Source organism: Otolemur garnettii, unplaced genomic scaffold, assembly GCF_000181295.1.
Source record: "Otolemur garnettii isolate 467f Iridium unplaced genomic scaffold, OtoGar3 scaffold00003, whole genome shotgun sequence".
NCBI lineage: Eukaryota > Metazoa > Chordata > Mammalia > Primates > Galagidae > Otolemur > Otolemur garnettii.
Window position 1 is genome coordinate 8,177,044 of NW_003852398.1, and position 14,236 is coordinate 8,191,279.

The following is a 14,236-nucleotide window of genomic DNA, read 5'->3' on the forward strand; positions in this document are numbered from 1 at the left end:
GCTCAAGAGTGTAACTAGGGAAACCACAAACCTGCCCCAATCACTATGGAGACAGCCATTCATTTGTCCAGCCTCGGAGTATTCATGACATCAGCAAGGCCGGCCAGTAAAACACAGATACTTCTTACAAAGAAATTCTAATTCCCAGGGAGGCAGGTTGGGAATGCACGAGAGAATGTTTCAGTGACTTCCAGGGCTCCTTCCTGCCAGCCTCTCTGTAGGTGCATTTGCAAAGCCCATTTCACAGAAGATGCAGGCAGGAGCCCTTTAGAGCCAGCATAAACTAAAAGCCGAGTTTGTGAATCAACAGACGTTTTAAGGTTTAGGGACACGGCTGAGGGAATGATGTGCTGAGAATAAATCTAGTTCCCACTGAGTCAGCCCCAGGGGTATAACAGGGTGAGCGGCCATTGTGTTTTCCCTGGGATTGATTTGTTTCCCGGGATGCCACATAGGAGTTTCAGTACTAAACAAGGGAAAGTTCAAGGCAAACCTGGGGGATTTGGTCCACCTAGTTATAAACCCCTTTGTCCAAACATGACTGTAGGAAAACAGGTGGATTTGAGGCAAGCCTCAAACCGTGGGTGCACAGTTTACAAGCAGTAGCCAAGCTTCCTTGGTCCCTTTCACCTAAAAGGTGCTAGAAAATAGATGAAGCTCTCTCACGATGAATGCGGGATGTTTTGTTTTGATTTGGTTTTGGTTTTGTTGGTTCTATTGTTATGGTTTTATTTATATAGAAATACCAGGAATTTGTTTCAAAGTTAAACTTGCCCAAATTAAACAGGAGCTTCACTTGTGCCCATAACTATCCTTAAGGCTAAATTGGTTTGCAGAGATTTCCCCCCTCCCCTGCATTTCTCAACACAAATTCATTTGCCAAATGCCCAACATACAGGAAACCGCGTAAACACCAGAGGGGGAGTTATTGCTATTTCCCAGTGATGTGTAAAGCACCTCTTTATTCTCCAAGGTCTGGTATGTCTCGTTGTTGCTAATCCATCATTGGTGTTTGCATTATTGTGGAGGTGCTTTCCGGGGCATCTACTCCAATGGATGCGGTTTGTCTCCTGCTGAGAAGTTGTGTATGCTGGACACCAGTATGACACACACTAAATAAAAGGTGTTAGGCCATGTAGCAAGTATTCCTAACGACGCTTGTTAAAATAGACACCTGTTCGATTTAAACTTAATTCGAAGCAGGCTATTCTGATCAGAGAGCTCAATTAATATAAGACTCTGTCCTTTTTACAGTAGGTTTAGTTGGATGGAATCTTGGAATGCTAAAAATCAATTACCTAAGTATCTCTAAAAATCCCTGGATACACCACATTAAATGTCAGAGGTCAACAATGGCTTTCCCTGTTTTATAACATGTATTTGTATTTAAATGTATACCATGTTACGTAGAACGAGGTAGATACGAGAAGTGGGCATAAAGTTGTCAGCTCTCTAGACAGGGATCTTTGTGGATACTTAAATAATTCATGGGTTGGCAAACATATCTATATGCATGTCTTCTCTGGTCTGGTGGACAGGTGTACCAAATGTGCAAAATAATAGATTCAGCTCCTTTTGCTCATTTGAGATGTCGTTTTCATGTGGAATTACAGTAGCTCCCGAAAGATGAGAAGTAGTGACAATTCATTAGCAGATTGTGGCTTCCATCCACTGTTTGATTTGCCTAAAAAGTGCGACCAGTACTCAATTCTATGAAGTCTATGTGTTTCTTTTGAACATACTCTTGTCCCTTTTGCCAGTAAAAATCACCTTGAGCTTTATTTTTTTTTTCAAAGACCCCAGCCAGCAGCAGACAAATGCGTCTATAATTTGTTCTTCGATAATGATTTTTTTAGAATGTTAAACTGTCATAAAAAAACAACCTTCAGAGGCGCTGCTAGATTTCTTATTTTCTGCTAAGGACAATTGGATAATGGGAAGAAAAGAAATAACATGTCAAGGCTGCTCCGTGTTTTGTCTTCTGCCTTGTTTCGTGAAAGCGGGATTTCCTGGGTTTTTCCTTTTAAGAGTTGGAAACTTCTGTTTCTCCTCAGTCTGGAAAAAGAAGTATACCTCGAATATGTACGTGTCTGAGTATACATACTGTATCAAAAACAAATTCAAATTAGTCTTTAGAATGATCTTACATCTTTAAAGATAATTGGGATATAAAATCACAGGTGGTAACCTTCTTCCAAATATTTTCCAAGGATGTCTTACGCATCATGATAGGCTATATCCCGGGTACCTACTACAGTGTGAACTCCTAACAGGACTCCCTCGCTCTTATGGGTTAATTAATTGTGGGATTAAAGGACCATTGACTTGCTTTGGGTTTCTACTAAGGCTTCCCTTGTGAATTTTGTGCAGAAGTCCCCCACTTAGTTTGCACATTTTGTATAGATAGTTTTATTCAGAAATTAGCAAACCATTTAATGTAGACGGTGCTGAGCCAAAGCTGGTTCTCCCACTTAGTATGAGGAAGACTGCGGCTACGTTTGCCGCAGTCACACAGCAGAACTCTGCTGCTGAATTTTGGGGCCCCAGAGCGACAGTGCCCTCCGGCTAAGTTTAACCATCCATCTGCTGAGATGCTGGGCCCCCCGAACATCTGGATGAGGAGTGAACAACGGGATGGATGTGCCCTGGTGTGCAGACCTTGCATGGAGATAATTAGTTGAGAATACTACTGTTCTTCCAGATTCCTAGAGCCTCTTTCTGGAGATTTCTATTTTCAAGGTATTCCTCACAGGGACTCCCATGCATCATTGAAATCCTGAAATTTTCTTATTTTCCTCTCTTTTCTTTCTTTCCTTTTTTTTCTCTCCTTTTTTTTCTCGATGATTGCTGGGAGATAGGGAGATTGCTTTTAAAATGGTAGCAAGGTTTCCTTAACCCTCTTTAAGGATTTAGGTGTGGTGCTTTAATTTTTGAAACACAAAAATATTTCTAATCCAGCTTCCTTTATGACCTTTCAAATTATAATTGAAAGAGAGGAACTGTGATAATAAGAGCATATGCTTATGAATGGGAGTTCTCACAACAGTGCTATTTCCTTGTCTGCCGTTTGTGAAGATTATTTTAAGTCCTCGCTCACGCTGGCTTTCTTTTCTGCCTTGTTTATATTCTCAGGGTATAAAAATACAGTAGTCAGAAAGCTCCTCTTGGGGAGTCTGCACTGAGTGCTTGTCTGAGGATTCCTTTCTAAATGGACTCTGGTATCGTTTTAGCACTCATATTGTTGGCCGAAATCTGAGCTTCCCAGGGAAATTAGAGCAGTTAATTTAATATCATGAAACGTTTGGGGGCTTCTTGGCTTATTCCGAGTCAGGGGAATGTAAATCAAATTGAGTATTCTATATAAAGCAGAGGACAATAAAAGTGGCCTCTAAAAAATAGTCAGCCTCCCCCTCAGTCCACTGGCTGCCTGACCCTCATCTCCACTCCAGGCCTCTGGAAATCTCGTTTATTCCAAGTCTTCTTCTCGGGCTCCCTAGTAGATGTCTGCATCTCAGAAAAATGGGGAAGTCGGGAAGGCATTTAGCCCTCTGTGGGCACAGTGGGTGTGCTCCTTCGTTATCAAGCACAGTAGGACCACAGGGCCATGGCCAGGACAGTGTGGCTTGTGACAGAGAACTTTATCCCATACAGTTTGAGCCCAGCCCCAATGCACTTTCCATAGATGGACTTATTCTGCAACCATCAGCAATTGTCTGTGAAGTGCCAGGCACTGTGCTGGGCACTGGGATAAGTTACTTTCTGCAGAAAGAAGCGAATATTCAGCGGCAGCGGGAAATACACTTCTTGTCACCAACGAAAGCTAGAAAGCGAGCTCTCCGGCGTCCTCAGACCGCAGAGTTCTTTCTGCTCACATTTCCAAAGTTCTTTTTGCACACACCTCCTGAGTGATGGGGTGTGTGGTGCAGGATGGACAGTGGGTTTTGTTGATTTGTTTTTGAGAGCGTCTTTGAATGAGGCCTTTCAAAGGCACAATAAAGACCTTTGACCTGAGAGCTTAGAATACATGCCAGCAGCCCTGGTGGGTTCTGTGTGTTTAGTAAGCACTCCACCCTCAGCACTCACCACCCTCAAAGAAATGCTGGGCTGGTGTTTATTTCCCCTCCCCACTCCTGTGCTTGAGGGCTAACTTTTATGTCTCTGAGGTATACTTTTGCCAGGAAACAGAAGCCTGTCTGAACCAAGTGCATATTTAGTTGGTTTTGAGGACTATTTATATGAAATATCAGGAATGCTTGTGGACAGTTAATTTGGGCTTTTTACAAATGCTGTGATGCTCGGTGCCAGGGAGATACAATAGCTGGGAAGTGGGGTAACTGCCTGGTGGGCTCCCATCAGCCCTGCAGCCTCCCAGAGTGAATGGGGCATCTTTGCTACCAGGGTTGGGATAGAGTTCTTCTTTGTTTTATCTATGATTATAATGGAATCTCTATAATATAATCTCTATAATAACAATCTCTGTTATAACAAATACCTTCTAGAAAAGCACACTTAGGCATATTTATTTTAAACTTTGATATAGTTCATGTTTTAAAATAGACTATAAAATATACCCCTACAATGCTTATGATGCTCACTTTTCCCTATTACAGAGAAAGAACTAGATGTCAACTTTTGCCAGCCACTAAAAATATTTAAACATCATTTAATTGAGAATATATCAGATGTGTCTGTATTTAGCACAAAGATGATCAGAGCCCTCTCTAAGACTCTCTGTCCCCACCACTCAGATAAGATATGAATAGTGTGTTGTGCGGTTTTGTTTTCTTTTAAGCTTTTGCCCATCTCTCCCAATATACTTTTTCATTCTTTCTAGCATTTTATTTTTTCTCTTCTTTCAATGACTTTCTCTTCTGCTCTGAAGATTCCGTTCCTTTCCTCATAAAATTCTGTACACTTAAGAGTCTCCGGTTTGGTTTCTGGTGCTCTCAAAAAAGAAAAGGAATGGAAAATGCTTCACAGATTCAGCAAATAAATAACACACTAATCACAAAGATCGCTCTGAAATGTCTGCGCAAAAGCCAGTGCACCTCCAGCTGCCACTCTCCGGACACCCTGGACTTCCTGATTTGATGATTTAGATACTTTTCTACTTAGGCGGATAGTGCCATTTTTGCAGAATTCAGCATGTTCGTGGAAAAATTTCTTGGAGCCAAAAGCCAACCCCACTGCATTTCTGCTTGGTAAGGTTTGGTGGCCTTGGCATGGGCAGGAGCTGTTGATTCATCGGCCTTTAAACAGATGATAAATCTAGAAGCTGGGCCACAGTACTAGGCTGCCTTCCTAGAACCTCCGCAGGGAATCAGCAGCCCCGATGCTGCTGCAGGAAATCCGTGGAAAAAGACGTGCAGGAAACTTGTGTTAAGAAAACCTCCGGAAAAATTAGGGATAGGGAAGGCTCGGGGAGGCTCATGTGAGAGGGTGTCGGTGAGAACTTGGGACGCTTCAGATCCGACTCGCCAGCCTAAAGGGTGCTTCTGCTTCTTGAGATGTCCGTTTGCTGTTTATTTTTTGAATTCTAAATATCTAAATCTTGTATCGTGAACCTCTCTTGAGATGATACGATTTCCCGTAATCTCATGGCAGAGACCGTTTATTGTAATGTACGGCATTGTTCTAATTGTGTTTCCTTCGTGTGCATAGGCACAATCCTACGTCTGTTTACTTTTCCAGTGGTAATAGTATTTTCAGTTTAATTCTGCCTTCCCTTGGCAGGAAATAAAGCCATCGGAAAGGGTTACCAATGGTAGCTTTACCCCAGCTTTTGTGGAGACTTGTCTCGGGATAGTGTAGTGCAAATTACGACTGAAAATTCCAGCAACAGGAGGAAATACCTCCCCCAAAAGGAGAAAGCCTCTTTTTTTTTTTCCTGAGACAAAAGAAAATTTAAAAAGAATCTAAAAAATAGTTTTTCTTTATAGCCATACTTCTTTTCAGCCTGCCCTCTCGCAAAACCATGGTGCGCTCTGCAAAGTATAGCAAACAATCTGGTGTGAATAACCATTTTTTAATAACATCTTTTGGTGGGGGGTTTAAGAGGAAGAATCAAACGGATTATATATAATATCTGGTATTTAACTTAGAGTATGGTCAAGGTAAATAAATATCCTAACTATACATCATATATATTTTGATGTAGAGAAAAAACGGTATCCATTTGTTATCCTTCAATTAAATTACCACAGTCCCCAACTAGAATGTATATTAGGCATCCTTTTAAAAGACATTATTTTCATGCTCATGGGATGGAAAGGGAAATAAAAAAGGAATCTGGAAATAGGTGCATTTAATTCTCCCCAATTTAAATTTAAGTGGTACATCTTTAAAGGCAATAACAATATTCTTTTTTTTCCCCCATCATGAACACTTCCATCAATGAATTTCTTTAATGTTGATGATGGTTGGTGCAGTTTGAGGGAATCTGTATTTAGTCAGAAAATGCTTCAAGAGAATGACCTACCAGATGGGCCCCATAACAATGCACAGAGACATCAAACCACCCCAGACATTTGGTGCTTAGAATAATAAAAAGACTATAAAATTAGATTAGTTGGGTCTAATTTGGAATTGGTATATTCCCCACGCACCCTCGCCGCTCTTGGGCAGATAAAGCCTTGAGATTTAGCACGGTGTCAGAGCAGAAGACTGCAACTTCCAGTAAAAGGCAGACGAGGGAACGGGAGAGAGGAAAAAAGCATTCTGGGAGGTCGCGGAGGGCAGAGCAGTGACCTCCAATGATTTACAGGCCTTTAGCTTAATGAAATTGTTTCAGTGACATGACGGTAAGAGCTCGTAATGGATTGGATGCCCTAATGTAATGAAATTACTCCCTTCTGCCTAAAAAAAAAAAAAAAAAAAAAATGCGCAATTAATATTTACTGAGACCTGACAGCCTTTGGTGCGCTCGTCTGTGTAGTCCTCAGACAGTCAGAGAGGAGAGACGAGACGGAGCAGCGTGGCAGACAGGCTGGCTCTGTGCGAGCTCCTGGCGGGGACAGGCAGAGCCTGCAAGGGGGTGGAGGGACAGGCGCTCGGCGGCCGGCCCGCCCGGCCCCTCGGCGCTGCCCCGCTCAGCCTTCACGCTGTCCCTCGCTTTCCCACAGGCAACTGGACAACAACCACATCAGCTGCATTGAAGATGGAGCCTTCCGAGCGCTGCGCGGTTTGGAGATCCTGTGAGTTGATTTTGCGATTCCTGCCTTGTGTGTGTGTGAGTGTGTGTGTGTGTGTGTGGTGTCTGCGTGTGTGTGTCCCCGTGTGGGAAGGAGACGGGGAGTGTGTGTGCAGAGGGGTCCGTGTGGATGCCTTTCTGGGCTTCCTACTGCAGTGCTATTAAAATTGGGAACCGGGAGATCCCTCCGGCTCACCTTGGCCAAAGTGTTTGCAGGCAGCAAAGTGTGATTTCTCACCTCCCGCAAACTGGGGTTCCTGCTAATTAAGTCTCAATTGAGTGTTTCTCCCCCCACGAGGCTCCCCGCAGTATTTGTTGCTGGGAGAGACAGATGGGCTGGAGCAGCCCCCCAGAGCCAGCCAGAGCATTCGGGGAGAGTGTGTTTGAGTGAGGGCACGCCGGAGACAGGTTCCGGGTCTGGGGCGGGTGAGAGAGGGTGAGCACCCGGAGGTCAGCTGGAATCACCCAGAATCGGAAAGGGACCTTGGCACAGGATGGGGGGATGCCAAACAGCCTGGGAAAGTCCAGCCATTGCCACTGCTTTCATCTCAGGTTTCAATTCAAACTTTCAGCAGTGACCGTGACCTTAAAGCAGCAGGGAGGAAAAGATGAGAGGAGGTGGCCCCTTCCCCACAATCACACCCTCTGCACCTTGTTAGACAAAAAAATCATGTCGCTCTCCTGTGTTCTGGATTTTCAAATGGGTCTAACTAAGGAAACCTGATTTCCAGGAGGAAAGTCGGCTAGAAGTCATCTTGGGGTCATTCAAACTGAAGTTGAATTGTGTAAGAAAACATTTTGATTGTTCCACCAAAGCCAGCCACACTCTGGCTGTCGCTGATTTCGAGAAACCTGGAGAGGATGGCAGTGCAGCACAGTAGGACTTGTGTCAGGAGACGCGTGGTTCGGTTCCGATCCTGCCGCTGATTAGCTGTGTGACCTTGGGCGAGTCTTTTCGGCTCTCAGAGCCTCGGTTTTCTCACTTGCAAAATGAAGGAGTTGGTTGCTCTATCTTGGAAGTGACTTCCCCTTTCCAAATTCTATAATTGCTTGGTTCTAAAAATAATTCTGATGGTGCTATTCTAGCCAATGAGTGAAAGAGAGTAGAGTTTCCCGAGCATCCCTCTAAAAATAAAAAATTACATAGTCACAGGTTACCTATCTCTGATTCCAGAAGACTGACTGAATGAATGCAAAGTAAATAAATGAATAAAGACATTCAAATGTTCCTCTGTGCTTTAAGGGGAGAGAAAAGGGTCCTCCCTTCACTTGTCTTTCCACCTGGCCCCTCAGACACCAGCAACGGGTTGGGGAGACTCCGTCCACGTTGTTTGAGGGGAAGGTGATTCCAAGAGGAATCACGGGAAATAAAAGGGGATGCTGATGCTGCAAGCTGCTTGAAATTGGATGAAAGCCGAGAATTCCTGGTACAGAACAGACAAGACCCAGAGTGAGGAGGTCAGATTGTCATTCCCGAGATGGATGGCCTCTCCTCACCCAAACTCTGACCCTGGAAATGGCATCAAATGCATGTCTGCAGGGAGAGGGTGCCAGCTTCAAATTTAGCGACCTAGGACTTCTCTCATCAGGAGGCTGGGAACTGAGAAGGGTAGGCATGATTTTCTCTGCCTGCAAAATAGCGGTTGTAGAAAGGGCTGCTAGGAGCATATCACCTTTTTCCTCCTTTGACAGAGAGAATGAGAAAGATGAGAAAATTCCCTGGGAAGAGACCAGGAGATGGAAGTCACCAGCTGCCACGAAACAGCTGTGGTGACCTGACAGCCGCATGTTCATTCTCTGCTGGGAGCGGTGGTGTCTCGCCTCACCAGGAAGGCAGTCCAGGGTAGAGGAGAAGGCTTTACAGCCAGGCACACCTGGGTGTGCAATCCAGAGGCCATGGGACTTGGGTCAAGCTTCTCAACTTCTCTATTTCCTCAACTTCATGAAGAAACAACTTCTGTACTACATAGGAGGGGCTCCCATAAACATTGTTCCTTATCCTTCCTAACTTATGTCCCTACATACATGCCCTCACCCCCACCCAACCCCTGCCCAGGACAGGAATGGTCAGTTCCACTCAGATGTTTGCTATTTAAAAAAAAGATATCCAGATCTACCAGGTGTCTCAAAAAGTTGAAACTTAAAACCTGTGACCAAAAAGGAAAAAAAAAAGTTCTCATTCTCCATCATTACAAAGAGCCCACAGGATATGATTAGTTTATCTTCTCAATTCCAAACAAAGCCAGATCAATAGCATTATTTTAAAGATGCTCTCATCTGGCTTCACAAGGCTAAGTGCTTAAAATTAATCATAATCAGTTATTCCATGGGTTTTTAATTTCCAGCAGAGGCATACGGCTTTGAACCATCCATCTTAATGGTGAGCCATTCTGAAATTGGCTGGAGCTGACATCTCCATTTAAAGAACCTCCCTTCCCCACCCCCGACCTTCCAAATCTCATCCCCACGGTACTGTTTTATAACACTTCTCCATGATCACTATGTAGGTACTGTAAAGAATATTGGCAATGAAATGATAAAAAGGACTCAACGAGGGTATCACATGTTAACTTAATAAATTTTTCAGGGACAAGAGAGTTCAAAACACCCTATCCCCAGAAAGGTCATTTGCAAACTTCAAAAGCTTAAAAGTCTGCAAATTAAGAAGACAGAATGTAAGATTTGGTGTGTGTTTTCTGTGACATTAGGCAGTAGGAAACAATACACAAGGAAAGCCTCATGATTATAGGCAGTCCCTGAGTTACAAGCATACAACTCACACTTACCAACGGGCTGCTATGGGTGATATGTAAATGTACCTGTTCCAGCTTACATACAAACTCAACTTAAGAACAAATGTACAGAACCTATCTGGTTCATAACCCAGAGACTGCCTCCAAATTGGAAGGCTCTCGAAATTAACTTAAGAAAAGTTTGTGGATATCAACTACTAGTAGAAATATTTCACACACGAACACGTAACCCTGTTATTTCATCCTTCCTGTGGGTGGAAATGCTGTAAACTTCTTTCCATCCAGGCTGGGGTTGGTTCCACCAGTTCCACTGAATGAGAATTTAGGAGGTGAGGCTGCGAAGGAACCACTGAAATCAACCACCTCCACCTCATTTTGCGGGGGTGGGGGGAGGTCTGTCCAGCACGAAGACTGGTAGACAAGAAAAGGAGCCAGCACCCTCCCCTTTCCAGGGAGCATGGAGAAAATCATAGTTTGGGTGAGACTTCCCAAGGCTCCGTGCCAGTGCAGGGGCAGAAGAATGAGAGCAAGGATAACAGTGAGCGGTTACTCACCCTACCCCTGTAACCTGCGCGCTCACCCTAGCTCCTGTCATCCTCACAACCCCTGCTATTATCATCACCCTCCTTCTACAAGAAGTAGCCAGTCTCAGAAAGGCCAAATAACTGCTTAACTAATTCACAGCAGAGCCGGTGTGATTAGCCATTCCACCAAGCTGCTCCGTGGGGCTGAGCTGGTGAGCCTGTTGTGGTGTTTGGCTCCCCTAAAGCGTGGCTGGCGTGCACTGCAGGATGGTGAGAACCGGTCTTGGCAAACCACCAAGCGACTTCCAATCTTGCTGGGGAGAAAGATGGAGCCTCCCACGAGCTCGTAAGATTGTCCTTGTTGCTCCCTTGACCCAGTTAATAGGCCCCCACAAAGTTAAAGTTAACAAACTCACAGGAGGAAGAAAATAAGCCTGCCTCTACACTGATTTACATTGTCAGCCAGAGATGATTTATTCTCAGTCCTGGCCACCATCAATGGACTTTGTCATGCAACAGTTTGGGGGTCTTGTTTTCCAGACATTGCCCATCTCCCAAATATACAGCCTCAACTTTGTGCTTTTTAATTGAGGGACCCAAGCTCTGTGAATTAGACACCCTTCTGTTACCCCAGTCATTGCCTTTAATTGCCACCTGTTTTATACATTTAGAGATTCACATATAGTACTCGATTTCCTCCAAATAAATCGTGCTTATGCTGCAATTGAACATGCAGAAATGGCATTCCCAACTCTGTGCGGTCGGGAGTCACCGTGGCAGGGGTGAGGCTGGGTGTCAGGCACTTCAGGTGAAAGCAACACTCCCTGCCCAACATGCCATCGTGGGTCAGAAAAGACGCTTAACTCTAATGAAAAGCAAATTAAAAGTATGGACATATAAAACAAAAAATGAGAAAATGTAGTTAATAAAAAATAAGTCATTAAATTTTTTTTCCAATAGTATTACAGGAGAAGAAAAGGTATTTTCAGACAGCGTCTCCTGACCAAATGTAGCAAGTCCGATGTTCAGTAAATACGCTGTCAAAAATACCAGACCATAGATATCAGCAGCACATCCTGAAAATGCTCTTATCTTTCAGTGAGTGGTCTGCCTTTGATAAATCACTGGAACCAGCTAAATCATATGGGGATCCAACAGGTCTGTAGATAACCAGCATGTGCTGTTTTGGAGCTCTGACCCTCATTTATGTCACTTGCCAGATTTGGAAATTTAGTGACATTATCATAGGCTGGTGGTGGCAGGACTGTAGGTGTCTCCAGGATGACCTATTCTTGTCCAGATAAGTTGCACAGAGGAGGCAGTGGACCTTCCTTCCATACCCTGAGCACCTCGCCCGGCTCACTCAAGCCCCAGCCTGGCTAGGAGACTTGCCTGAGGTCAACAACAAGTTGGTGGTCGCAGAGGAACCAGTCCTCGGGGCTCCAGACCATGTTCTCTGCCCTCATTGGGTACCTCTATGCAATTTGGCTATTCAAAGGGACCCTCACCCCTGTAAGACTGGGGGTCTTAAGCACAGTTTATACTTTCAAAGTCCATTATTACGTTTTTGATATTATTTAGGAGGTTGGGAGTGAGTGAATACTTGTCCATGACAGAATCAAGGGATTCTGACTCTGATCCAAACTTCAGCTCTCTTTAAACTAGAGGTTGCAAACTAGACTGCTAACTATATTGTGCCCACAGATGAGAATGGTTTTGTCTTGTAGAGTGTTTTTTTTTTTATTTAAAGTTAGCATTTTCACATTTTAAAATTAGGATTTTTTTTAAAGATCCAGATTTCCAGCTTGAAAAACTAGAAGCACTAGTGACCTTGGGCCACATCTCCACACTTCTGCATTGCAGTCAGCTGTGGCTGCTGCTCCTGCCCTCCTTGGGTGGGGTGTGCAGACTCCACTCTGCCACCAACCCCTCATCATTCAAGTGAACTACCAGCCCAGGCTGCTCGTTATACACTAAAGCAGCAAGGGCACACTGTGTACAGCCCAGCACCAGGTGACAGGCATAGTAAAGCTTTAGGTGAGCAGGTGCTCAGGTGGATCCAACTCTCTGGGCCAGAGCTTGCCAGGGTGCTGAATGGGCATATGCACAGAGAAAGACCAGTGATGGGAAGTCTGGGACTCCCCAGACTTAGCAAAGCCAGCCCAAAGGCAATCAGGAATATTTCATGTGGCATCTTGTGGGAATTTCTTCTCAGGAGTTAAACTGGTCCCCAAATTCCCTTTGACTTTACAGCAGTTGTATTTGGGTTCATGCATATGAGGGTAACACATAACATCCAGCCCCACACACTTTCTTCACAAGAGCCGCCACACATGCCCTGTTTCTGCTCCCCATACCTCTGCATCGCGGGTATACTGAGCTCCCTCTCAGGCCCCATTTAGAAAATCAGATTCAAGGGTTAAAGGAGCTATGGCAGCATTAACCTGACTTTTAAGGTAGTTCTGATTCAGCCACATCCTGGCGGTACAACATGGCCTGGCACAGAACCTCACAGGTAGAATCAAAGTCTTTTTCTGGTGTAAGGAGAAGACAGTGAAAATAAATTGACAACAGTCCTGATACTTCTAGGTGTGCTCACCCTTCTAGGGTGGTATCCGTGTCCTTCCTTACTGACAGGTGCTATGCACTGGGTCTCAGGACATTCAAGGACATTGTCAGTGCAGTTTATAAAATTCAGAGCTTAAAGCAAGTGGTGGGCTGTTGGCACTTCAACTATGCTTCCTCTGGGTATGGAACTAGATACTGTGATTAACAAATAATAATGAGGCAATAATAACATATCATGTAATGATGTAATTAGTATGATTGTTATGAATATTGTTATTATTATAGCTTGTCTCGTTGGGCATCTACCACTTTTGAGAATCTACCTTCATGTTTGAATATTTTCCAGGCACTGTGATGTGACATCAGAATGTAGCATCTTATTTAAATGCTCACCATAACTTTATGAAATACATCCTTTATGCAGAGCTTAGCAAATCTGAGGAATTTGCCCAGAGGGACACTGGCAAATTCAAGGGGACTGCCCGTCCAGCTCTCAAACCCAGTTCTGCCGGATAGCAGAGCTATTGCACGTCACTGCTCTGTTACAAAAAATAAAAATGAAAAAAAAAATCTACCAAATGTTTTTATACCATAAAAATAATTGCCTTAATGACATTACTGATTGTACTTTATACCCATAATAATTCAGAAGCTGTAGTTTCATTTTTTTGAAAGAGGACCCATTGAGCTCTCAGATCTAAACTTACTACCTCAGCTTAATCAGTATCCTGTCCATTTCCACAAACCTGCCCCAGACCTGGAGGTATCAAACCAAGGTGAGAGTCAGGGCATTCAGTTCCCAAAGATCTGGCTTCTAGTCAGCTTCACCAAACTGGGGTTCTTTTATTTACCGAAAAAAGACAGTGGTCATATCCACACCTGAAGACATTTGTATGGCTGAAAGGAGACATCTTTGGTATGTACTAACTAAATAGCAGGTGCACAATCAGGACAATCATAAAAATTGAAGCTGGTGAATTTTATTCTGTTTCACTGCCTTATCTTTGCACTCATGTGAGCCTGGCACATCATAGGTGGTCAGTAAAAATATGTAGACCCGATTAAGTTGCAATTAATTCACTGAATTGAAGCCCACCCCATCCCACTCTCTAGAGCAGGGGTCCTCAGACTTTTTAAACAGGGGGCCAGTTCACTGTCCCTCAGACTGTTGGGGGCTGGACCACAGGCCCCAGGACGAGTCC

The 14,236-nt window shown here is 44.1% G+C and overlaps 1 protein-coding gene across 2 annotated transcripts in view; it reads left to right on the forward strand.

The window, feature by feature from the left end:
- SLIT3 (slit guidance ligand 3) overlaps nt 1-14,236 on the forward strand; it is a 620,424-nt gene that overhangs the window by 438,354 nt on the left and 167,834 nt on the right. For both annotated transcript variants that reach the window (XM_003781960.2, XM_012807261.2), the window contains exon 6: nt 7,122-7,193. In XM_003781960.2, the coding sequence (XP_003782008.1) occupies nt 7,122-7,193 (72 nt within the window). The remainder of the gene's footprint in view (nt 1-7,121; nt 7,194-14,236) is intronic.